Consider the following 11,551-nt stretch of genomic DNA (forward strand, 5'->3'; position numbering starts at 1 on the left):
TTTCAATCAGTCTTGTTTTACAAGGAGAAAGCCCCCCCTCTGTGGACTCATTTACACCTCATTGTTCCAATGTGCAGGTCTCCGTCAGGGACTCTTTTCTGCAGGCCCTGAAAACGGACAAAGTGAGAGCAAAGCCGGGGCTGCAGGAAGGCTTCTGTAAGCTTTCAGTGAAACTGTGGATTTATTGTTCTTCTCTGGGGATATTTACACAGAGCGCTCCTACTTGCATGCATGCAAGTCTGCACAGTTCCCATATTCCCCCACCTCATAAGTGCTGACGTGGCGGGGGGTGGCCTAAAGTGTGATTCTCGCATCAGTTGTCAGAAGCGTACGCGCTGATCGCCAAACCTCCGCCGTGGTGCAAGCAGACTTTGATTTGGCCTTTCCCTTTGATGCACCCCGGATCTGTTGAAGGCACAGAACTTGTAACAGTGGACGGGGAAGCTGTAGCTTGTTGAACTGTTTGATCAGATCTACTTACTGCGCCCCACAGGAATCATCCTCTGTTCTGTTCGGAATTGGGAAGGGGCTCTGTCAGAACTGGCAGACGTGCCCCCTCCTCCACTGTATGGATGACACTGCCCTGCCACTCGCTCAATCTGTGCGTGCAGGAGAGGGATAGAGTCCTCGCTGGGGCTTTGGGAATTCCAGAGCTAGCGGCGCAGTGGTGCTGCTGGTGCCCAGCGGACCTGCTGCTGGGAGAGGAGATCTATCAAAGTGGAGGGAGCAGCGTGATGGCTTCAAAGCGAGAGGGAAAAACAACACATTTCACTCCCCCCTTCCCTGCCCCCCTGCCCCCCAGCTCCTCATTTATATGGAAATGATGTGGAGCTGATATGGACTCCTCAATTTTATTTACTTTAGTTTGCTGCCGCTGTCCGGCGCTGATTTTGCGTTTACTAGTAGTGTTTTCTCTCCCTCCCTTTTTTCCTTTTTTTCCCCTCATTTTTTTCTCTTTCGGCCGTTTCCCCGGCAACCCCATTCACACGGACTATAAAAGAACAGAAAGGCCTGGTATGAACCTAGGGGTGGACAAAACAATGAAGTTTGTTCATATTCAGGCTGTCTGAAAGCTCCTCTCCCCGAGCCCCTCCTCCCCCCTACTCAAAAAGGCGTTATTACAAAGTGTTGGGGAGAACAAAAAAGGGAGGGGAGAACGGAGGGAGATTCTGGCTCCAGTTCGTGTCCGTCGGAGCAGGAGAGGAGGAAACAAATGATTTTAATTTTCTGTTTGGCCTCGTGTCGCATGTTTGCTGTTACAAAAGCTCTTTGGCGATGATGCAACGTGAAGGAGGGCAGCAGTGAAAAGGGCCTGGCACCTCCTTCGGGGAGGTTATCGCCAGGCAGCGTTGGTGGGATGATATCCATACGCGCAGCAATTCATCATGAATCTGCGAGGCTTTTGGCTCCACCGAAAGGTGGTCAGCCGGTGATCTGGAACAGACCCCTGGCAGCCTGCTAGAGGCCACAAAGCAATTTGGCTTGGCCGAAGTGAGGTATTTATTTGTTCACTCCAGCGCAGTGGACACCAAAAGGCTTTGCTTAATGCTTCATGGGCTACTAATTTCCTCCATGACCTCCTTTTGTGTTCAGGTGACCCTGTTCCCCTGCATCCCCTTGCATTGAATGCCGAAGTTTGACACAGGCTGGGGCTGGAGGGGGGGTTAAGGAGGGCTGAGGGGGTGGGGGCTGACATGGAGGGTTCTATAGGCCTTAATCAGGTCCCACAGTGGCACTTTGACAGCAGGGGGAAATTTGTGTGGCTTTCAGAAGACCTGGGTGGCACAATAACCAAGACCCAGAGGTCTCACATTAGAGGCAGAGGCGGCCAGCAGACAGCAAAAGTATTTACCAGGCAAGAGCCCTTTGTGAGAGCTTTTCTATAGGAATAGAGGCAGTCTTGAATGCCCCATAAGCCCTATTAGACAACACAATTGAACCTGGCAGATGGGTATCGTAAGAAGCAAAGGTATTCAGAACCATGTAGTTGGAGTATTCCCCCTTTTTTCTCTCCTTTTTCAAGTTTTAATGGAGACTAATGTGTGTTTTTTTCCTCTCTCCCTCTTGCTTCCTCTCGGTGCAGACTGTGACTCCTACTGCAAGGCTTCCAAAGGCAAACTGAAGATCAATATGAAGAAGTACTGCAAGAAAGACTATGGTGAGTAATTGGCTGCTCTCAAATCTCTAGAAACCTGGTGTCAGTTTCTGATCAGATGACGCCTTTAATGTCTTTATTTGTAAGTGCAACACAAGCTTCGCACAAGTCAAAAGGTTAGAATGACAAACCTGGAGACAGAAGGAGCTTGCAAGTCAAGTTGGGAACACAGACTCCTCTGGATAATCTCTCCCCCAGTCTGGAATGAAATTAAAGGAGGCAAATTGTGCTTTTAGGTATAAAGCTAAAGCATGAAATTCAGTGAGAAATGGCTCAGGAATTCAGTTGAGTGACAGCTCAGCAGGCAGTTTTTAAGTGGAAAGGGATTCACATCAAGATGATCTTGCAGACCACAGGACTTTAACAATTTTAGAAATCCCAATTAAGAGAAAACCCATGTTTCCCTTTGTGCCAGTACTGCTGCAATTAACCAACATGTCTCGTAATTAAAAAAGGCAATCTGGGCTGATTAAAGCCGCATTACTTAATGCTGTAAATGAGACCTGCCCTGCCTCTACATGCACCCCTGCTGATCACAGACTGCTCTGAGGAAAAGTCATGATTTGGTCATTTCTGTATGACTGCACACTCATCAATTTTGATAAAAGAAAAAAAACAACAAATCAGAAACACTTATACAAAGATGTCTGAAAAGCTTTTAACACCATACACAACCATAGCGTGTATGAAACAGAACTGCCTACAGGCTGACTTAGCCAGGATTTTATATGTGGGGTAGCAGAGGGGAGGTGGTATTTTTAAATGATATTATCTGCCTTCTTAAATAGGATATACTACTGAAAGGTGAACTACTGCTCTTCCCTGCACCAGTTACACTGGTGACCCCAGTTTTATACTGTGGGAGAGACGGAACAGTATTCACATTGGATACAACTCTTGAACACATCATGCGTGAGGAAGGACATTTGAACTCTGTTATTTCTCACCGCAATTTGTCATGTTTCGAGGGCTTCTTAAAGAGACTTTTAAATAAAGCACAATAAAAACTCGTCATTGTCAGTATAACATAAGGTCTCGGTGACAGTTCCTGTTCATTCCTTTTTAAATGAGTAAATAAGACTAAAGCATCATGAGTACAGCTATCCAAACTAAGCATCTCAATATCTGCGTCCATGTATCAGTACGCGTTCATTCCTGATGTTAAACCTGACCTTCTCACTGCCTCTTACGAACTGAACCGACAGTAGCTGCCTGCGCTCGGGCTGCGATGTCATCTGATCCGCGAGGCCAAACTCTCGTGCAGCTTTCACTGAGCATCATGTCAACGACCATCCACAGCGATCTGGCCCGTATTCCCCGAACCGACCGCTTCCAATACAGGCTACATGCACACTCTGGAAAAACCACCTTTAAGATGCGTAGTAGTTGTTTCCTCATTAACGTTTTCCTTCGCTGGCAAATTTAAGGCAATACCTACATCGGGGTGGCTGCTGGGGTGCCAAAGCCACATTTCGGGGTGGCTGCCCCCCTGCATACAGCCTGGCACTGCACTCACATGTGCTATCTGGTCAGAGCAGTACGAATCTTTTGCGCAGCCACGTTAAAGCCATTAAGGTGGAGGAAATCATTTATGTTCTAGCAGATCCACATGCCGTTCTTTTGCCTTTGAGTCTCACATAATCCCCAGTGAATCTGAAGCTGGGGACGCTGCGAGGTATGGAATATGTTCTCTAACTACTGTGGAATAGGGCCTTTTCAGGTCTTGTCTTGAAAGGATAGAAACCAGACTATTACCCTCCGATGGCTCTTTGCATGAAGGCATTATTTGCGTTTCAAATGGGGCGCTTGAATCCCTGCTGTCCAGCCAGACGAACGCTGGCGCGTGCCCGTGTCTCCCGGTGGGCCGTGCGGAAAGGTGTGGGCCATTAAAAACGCCCGCCGGGGGAATCTAAAGGGTTTCGGGTCGGGCGAGCACGTGCGGACCCCGTCTCCCACTGTTCTTCACTCAAGTCGCGCTACAGGAAGCGGAGCTGTGGAGCTGTCCTCCGAGGAGCCGGCGGGCCGCTCTCGCGCGGGGCCAGACCCCCGGGGGCTGGAGGCCGAAAGTGTGGCGGGAACACGAATGTTATTGCTGGCATGCGTGGACAGAGATGTTCAAAGCGTCTCCACATCTTGAGCTCGTTGCTGGTATTCCACAGTCATGAAGGCAGAAAAAGGTATGACTCGGGCCTGGGTGTGAGCCAGGATCCCGCTGGTGACTAGCACTTCCAGCACAATTCAACAAGACCTCAGTGAAAGCTGTGACTCATTTGATTTCTCCGCCCTCAGGGGGTGCATTGCTGGAACTTGGAAGCATCAGATGGCTGCACAAGAGCCCCTGCTGCTCCCTCTTACAGTCCTCCTCAATTACAAATTACAGGCAATTTCCTCTCTTCCCCAGACCCAAGGCTGGCTGAGCTCCCTCGCTGCCAGGGCTCATTCTAATCCACCGTTTTTTTCTTCTCCTCCAGACTGCAATCATCAGGAGGGCTTTGTCACTTACAGTGAAAGCCTGGCTTCAGATTCAATGGTAGGGGCTGAGACCCAGCTTGGGGAAGGTGGTTGTCTTCCCTGCCGAGGGAGGTCAGCGGACAGTCTTTGACTTATCAAATCCGCCCTGTTTGCAATGAATGAAATCCACAATGCCCTAATGTACTTTACCCTCATTAAGCAAGGGGAAGCTTCATGCTGGATTATGATTTAAGTAGCATCAGGACTGTTTTACACTGCAGGCAAATTGGGACGTGTAGCTTAAAAACTCGTAGGGTCTTTGCTAAAACTGAGAAGCAGGACATTTTTTTTTTCCTGGGCACATCTTTTTTTACTTTCTCAAATCAAACACAAAAGAACACATACTGTATAAATAGTGGGAGCTCGCGTACAAGAAATGAAAAGGGGGCTAAACAAAGATGGAAGCGATTGAAGGCTCTGTTCTTTTCCAAATGTTTTCAAGATTTCTCTTCATCAGGGGTTCTTGCATGTCTCTGATTTTTAATTAAAGACACGTTCACTCACAAGTTTCAATTTAGACATTTTGTGGGCATCCCAGAATTAACCTAACATACTGTGTGTGTCCATTTGATCCTGTAAATGGAGTGAGTTTCCTTAACTGTAAGACAAAAGACCCACATTAGTAAGGAAGGATAAAAGCAAAATGCCATTTGAGTTAGTACCTTTCATAATTTTGACTATTTTTGTTACAGCAGTCCTTTTTGTGCTAAAAACCAAAGTTTTGCCATAGCTTGTCTTTTTACAGCTACACATCAAATGTTAATGAGTTATGGATTTAACCCAACACATGTTTTCTTCACACAACAAAGCAAATTGTACCTTAAAGACAGGAGAACACTGTTAAAATTACCCAACTGTATCTTCAATGAGCTTGAGGAGGAAACCCCTAGCTTTAATTTAAAGTGAATTTCTTTTTCTTGGCTTAAGATTTCCATCTTTAACCACTTGTCATGAAAGGCACAAGGGTTTTCTGGAGCAGGTCAGAGGATTCTGTGTTTTTCTGTATCTAGAACATAGTGCCCCACGTCCTGTGCCTGGGCTACACTGTTGACAGTGCAAGAACAGCAAGGCAATAGGGGGCAAACATTTACCTGGTTGACGTCTACCACTGCGGAGCATAACACCATCCCTAATGCTCCAGAACTGTACCTCCGCCTGCAGGAGAGAGACAGATGCAATAGTAGCTCATAGAGCACATTCTAGTGGTGACACACAGAAATAACACCAGGGGGAAATTCCTTTCTTCTTAATGAGCCCCAGGCAAACAAAAGCTTATTAAGCCATTCTGCCTAGGACTTAAAGCCCCTTTAAGGCTGAGGAGTAAAGATACCGTGTCCTCTATTTATGCATTACTTTTGTACCCTGTGAATTAATTTTTATTGAGCTCCTGATCATCATTTGCTAAACCTCTGCAAAATGATCCAGTGTTAGCGCAGCAGATCCACCGGAGGCAGGCAGGTTTTATTATTTTAGGGGTACCAGACTTCAATCCCAATTTCGTAACCCAGCCTTGTTTCAGGGTGGGTCTGGCTAATCTATACCCGGTTCTCCTGGAAACAGTGCTTGATAAAGGCAGTCAAAGGAACTGGAGCTAATGAACACATTTGGCTCAATTTCAGTCAGCAGTAGGGAGCAGTTGCCACTGAAAGCTCAAGGCGGGAACAGTGATAATGTCTAACTGCCCCATGCTGCTCGGTAGATAACTTTCATACCTCCTCCCAGGAAAAAGGTTTCTTCCTCCTGGGACAGGCAGACCATTAATCATATAATATTACAGGCCGGCCTCTCCCATAAACATCCTCATTCAGCAGCTCAGTGTCTCCTAATCACATTACAAATCACCTTAAGTACTATAAATAATGGAAGCTGAATGTTGTGGATGTGTTAGTGTTTCCAGTACTTCCACGGAAGGTGCCGGCTGTGTAACGTGTCTCACATTACCGCCCGGCCAGGCCCTGCCAAGAGGCAGCTCCAGCTGATCCTCTCCCGGAGAACAAGAGAGACCGGCAGTCCTATGGGAACATTTTCTAGTTCCCTTTCACACTTCCCTTTCAAATGAGCATGTTCCAGGGAAAGGCCTACAACATCTCGGAATCTTGTCAGCCCCAGAGGCCAGACAGCCTCAAAGCATCTTTTTTTTTTGCAGAATTATTTTTCACATCCGAAGTCCCTGAGTGAGGATCAACTCTTGCCCATGACATCAGGCTTTTTTTTTTGTTTCGGAATTTGCAGAAGCACTACACGGATTGTTTGCTCAGAATATTATTAGATACAAACGATCAGAAATAGGATTTTAAATAGTTTGAAATGGTATAATGAAGACATAATAATCTGCCTTTTTTTCGGACTGCCTTCTTTCTGGCAGTATTGGTAGGGCTGGTATTTGGCCTCCGTGTAGGTTTTCTTGATGGGTTCACTTTTCTAAAAGTTTATTTCAGTAGTAAAATCTCAAAGGGTCAAGGTCTGACCACTGCACCTCTTGTAGTGAGAATTTAAAAATAAAAAAATGACATTATATTAATGATTTAACCACTGAAAGCAGTAAATGCACAGATAGCAAAACGTACATTAACAATAGGCCAGCTATTTCCCATCCTGCTTGTGGTGACCCCAATGCCTTCAGGTTTCATTGTCGCTAAGCTTAATGAATTACTTCATCGGGGCCTGTAATGATTTAATAATTTGAGTAATGAGGACTAATTTGCTGAATAGAACTTATAAGTGGTTAGAAATAATCTGCAAACTGTTACCTTTTATAAATTACTTAAGATCTGTAAATTAATGATGAAGAACATCTAAATAATCAAATTATTGTTTCAATTAAGTAGCTCAAACCACTAGATACCATGGTCATCTGAACCTGGACTGGGAAAACGCCACCATAGACTATATCATTTTAGTCAATAAGGCCCAGCTACAGCTTCATTTTTCAGATGCATTTTTCACAATATATCAGACCTTCTTAATTTGTGGGTTTTTTTTTTGCTCTTTGTATCGCGTTTCTTTGTATGCATTCATTATATAAGCATTCTATTATTTCAGCTGCCTGTCTTCTTAAAGATCTTTGACTGGAACCCTCTAAGGAGTCTTACTAGGTCCTGGAGAAGAAAATAATTTGGTCCTTTTGTTTTTATATATAACTGTCAGGCTTCCAACAGCTTTAAATTTCATCTATCAGAAAGCAGAATCTATTGCAAATTACAGAAAGGTGTGCCAAGAAACGTGAAATTAAAAATGGAAATTAATTAAGTTAAATGCCGAGATTTTTTTCTGGATATGTTTTTGCGGTACAAAAACATTCAGTTACAGCAATGACACTAGTACATTATAATACACAGACAGTCCAAAGGCCTTTTCTCTTACAGTTTACTATCAAAATAAGCTAAAATCGTAATGAAGCTATCTTTATCCTAAAGACATTTTCAGTAAATGTGGAAAAATAGCAAATTACCTGTGATTTTTCATAGCTAAAATGGAGGTTTTGAAAAGTACTTGATGTGTCCCAGTGGTTTCCCCACTGATCAAGGAGAACGTGTTGAGTTTTTCCCCCCGGTTCTCCACTCATTGGCAGAGCTGGTTACAGACTAGTTGACTATGGAATGCACCTGTGACCGGAGCATCTCCAACTTCAGAAACGTGGTTACTGGTACTGGTTTAGCAGTCAGTCCCCGTACCACAGACACATCGGAACTTTTTAACGAGCGCCAGGAGATAGGGCGTCGCTCTCGGTTGCTGCAGCCCAACAAACAGGTGGCAGGCCTCTCCGAGACCAGGGCCTCTGCCGCCCAAGTTGGCCAGTTCCCGGGGGGACTCCTCCTGGCGCGAGCCAATGGCCACTCTGGCACAGTGCGAGGGCAAAGTTTTCTCTGAGTGCCACGGCCCCCCGGTTCCCGGTTCACGAGGGCACCAGGGGCATCTTGCCCCCACAGAGCTCTGCCTGCCTTCCTCAGGCCTGAGGGAGGCGGGGGGCAGGGTGGGGGCTTTGGCAACGAGGGTCCAAGGAGCAGGGCGGGAGGCAGTCCGACAGCTGGTGACTGATCGCTACCAGAGATGGATTTTCTTTATTTTCCTCTGGACCGCCGTACAGTGTAACTAAGGGGACGCAGCTGATAAAAAGGAATATTCCAGCTTGCCACACAGGGGCTGCCGAACAATGAATCAAAGGCTGTTCTGTTTGTGGCCGCCTCGCGCCGTTATTAAATAAGCCTTCACAATGCTGTTTTAGTGCGGTGTCCACTGGGCCATGAGCGGCACCAGAGGAACCTTCATGCATGAATGAACGAGAGGCCACGGTGAATCAGCCGCATGAATTTAATAGATGGGGTAAGGTGGTGGGGGCGACAGTGTTGCAATTAAACGTGTACTAATTTGATTATGCCCTTCTCTGCGACGTGTGGGTCAGAAGCAGGACTGCGCCAAGCAAAGGAAAACAGCAGGATCCTTGGCATTGATTTGCATGGCCTTTTTCCCCCTCCCCTCTCTCTCTTTCATCTGCGCAGTTTGTGGGTCCTGACAAACCATGTTGTCTGTTCTACGAAAGCCAGGGAATTTTTATTTGCTTTCACTTTCAAGTCCTCTGTAAGCACGGAATGCTGACCTGCGAGGAGGGAGGACAGCTGTCTCTCCACTGCCAGATCACACACACATGCTGCCGGTCACAGCCTGGCCTGCCTGTGCTGGTCAGCCTGTGCGCCTGAATGTGCTGTTTCAGTATCCTGCACTAGGGCTAGCAATGGGAAGAAAAACCTTCAAAACCCTCAAAAAAAACTTCAGGAAAGCATTTTAGACAGGCATTTAGATTTTAGTTGCAAGTGAATACATTAGTTGTAAATGAGAAATATTTGTACACTAGTCTGTGTGCATTTTAATTTATGCATGGCATGCAAAATGACAATTTTGGACTATTAGTTTGTATAGTTTTTAGATACATCAAATGTGCATGAAAGATGGTATTCTCGTTACCTGTTATAGGTCTTCGACCAGAAAAATAATTTTAACTGAAAGCTAGCCAGTTAATGTACAGCCATTTTCTCTGGGAGACGTTTCTGCAGCTATATGCAGTTGCTAAACTAGAAAACAATGCAAAAGATCCATTAAGCCATTCATTCGGATTGAAAAGAACATTCTGATCTTATTTTCCAAGGAGCGAGGAATTTGTTTTCATGTGTATGTATTTACAGTTCTTATAAGTCACAAATGAATCCTGGCTGTCAGGTTTTTATTAAAAGGACAAGCCTTTGGACTTTGGAAAAAGAAAAGGCATCGCCTGGGATTCCTACAGAGATGGTGGATCAAGGCAGATCTGGCAGAAAACATTTTTTCTGTAATTGGTTAAGACAAATGGCATGGACAGCCTTTTTTGCTATGCAAGTTAATTTGCCTTTAGCCTAAAGACATACTGTTTGTGAATAGCTGGCATTTGACAAGAGTTCTCAAACAATTCCAGAGGGCCTCTTTTCTTTAGTAATTGCTGGCAATTTGCTCACGCAACACGTCCCATGTTTTTTTCGAACATTTTTAGCACTTATTTTGGCAATAGTCACAGTTCAAAAGCAGTGGTTTGCAATCCTTGTAAAAAGCACCTCCTATTCCATTTTTAACTGATGCCCCTGCGACATATTTCTCAAACAAATCCACTTAAGATCACCTCTCCCACTTAGAAGAGGGCAGAGAATAGTACCTGTGGCTTCCGTGTCTTCCCAAGTTCTAACGGTTTAATAAATAAATGTGTGTTCAATGAAAAAAGATAGTTACAGAACTTTGCCTTTTTTGCAGTGTGGTACTGGAACAAGATACCCAGCTGTCCTTTAGACCATCATCAATTGACTAAACAGAGCAACGGCTTTTACACCCCATTTTTCACATGGCACGTGCTGTAAGGATTGTCCTGATCACCAAGCAGTTGGTTCAAGGCTTTCACCAGCCTAACAGTAAACTAGTGTAATGAGGAAAAAAGCCTTTTTCTACCGAGAAACAGAAGGGTAGGCGACAGACCCGGCAGAATTTGGCCGACTGTAAAGCAGCCACTGGTTCGTGCTAGGCCACAGTTCTTCAACATGAGTACATCAGAATGTCACGCCTGCTCGGTCCTGCAGGAACGGTTCTTCACAGGGCACTTTTCCTCCTCCAATCCTGGGGTGATTTTTCACGGCTAAACATGATTCTGTTGGCTTTTCTTCCTGTTCTCAATCTAAGTTCTTTATTGACTACAGAATAATAAGTAGCTGTACAAAGACTCCCATCTTGAAAGTCAAACCCATGCAAACAAGGAATGACTGGTACCAACTGAAGTTGCTTTACAGCCTTCTTAACAATCTGGGGAGTCACATTTGGCAGCTCTCAGTACACTGTAAATTCTACGAAGAATAAACATAGCAAGTGCTGTTGGATTTATATGACTTGTTTTTTTCACAGGTTTTATCACGCTTAGCTTCAGTAGTGTGCTAATGTTTATTTTGTATGGTTCGTAGGGTACTGTCTTACATTTCCACCTCCATCTCTTTTCATTGGTGGCAAAGGAACAAAAAAGAAAGAGAATCCAATGTTTGGCAAAGCCCTGAAATCTTTTTTTTCCTTCTTTTCTTTTTAACCTTCTTGCTTGATGAAGAAAAAAGCAGTTTCTAGGGTAACCCTTGCTACTGCAGTCAAACATTAGTCAGTTTGTATTTGTTGGGGAGGTATTCTTTGAAATGTACATAGCAGGCGCCGATTCCCTTGACTTGGAAATCTATGGCAACTGTTGCTATGATAATGAATATACTGGCCTACAGCACGGGGGGTCAAAGGTCAGGGCCTGTAGGAGGAATGGGAGGAGTGATCAGAAGTGAACAGGTCAGCGATTCAGATAAAGTGATGTGAATTTGACAAATTATCTGATCTGAGCCG

General features: G+C 45.1%; 1 protein-coding gene across 3 annotated transcripts in view; it reads left to right on the forward strand.

Annotated features, from left to right (window-relative positions):
* The window catches only part of ntn1a (netrin 1a), an 84,302-nt gene that overhangs the window by 67,699 nt on the left and 5,052 nt on the right, over nt 1-11,551 (forward strand). For all 3 annotated transcript variants that reach the window (XM_015356701.2, XM_006635193.3, XM_015356700.2), the window contains exon 6: nt 2,084-2,158. In XM_015356701.2, the coding sequence (XP_015212187.1) occupies nt 2,084-2,158 (75 nt within the window). The remainder of the gene's footprint in view (nt 1-2,083; nt 2,159-11,551) is intronic.

This window comes from Lepisosteus oculatus, chromosome 9, assembly GCF_040954835.1.
Source record: "Lepisosteus oculatus isolate fLepOcu1 chromosome 9, fLepOcu1.hap2, whole genome shotgun sequence".
Classification (NCBI taxonomy): Eukaryota; Metazoa; Chordata; class Actinopteri; order Semionotiformes; family Lepisosteidae; genus Lepisosteus; species Lepisosteus oculatus.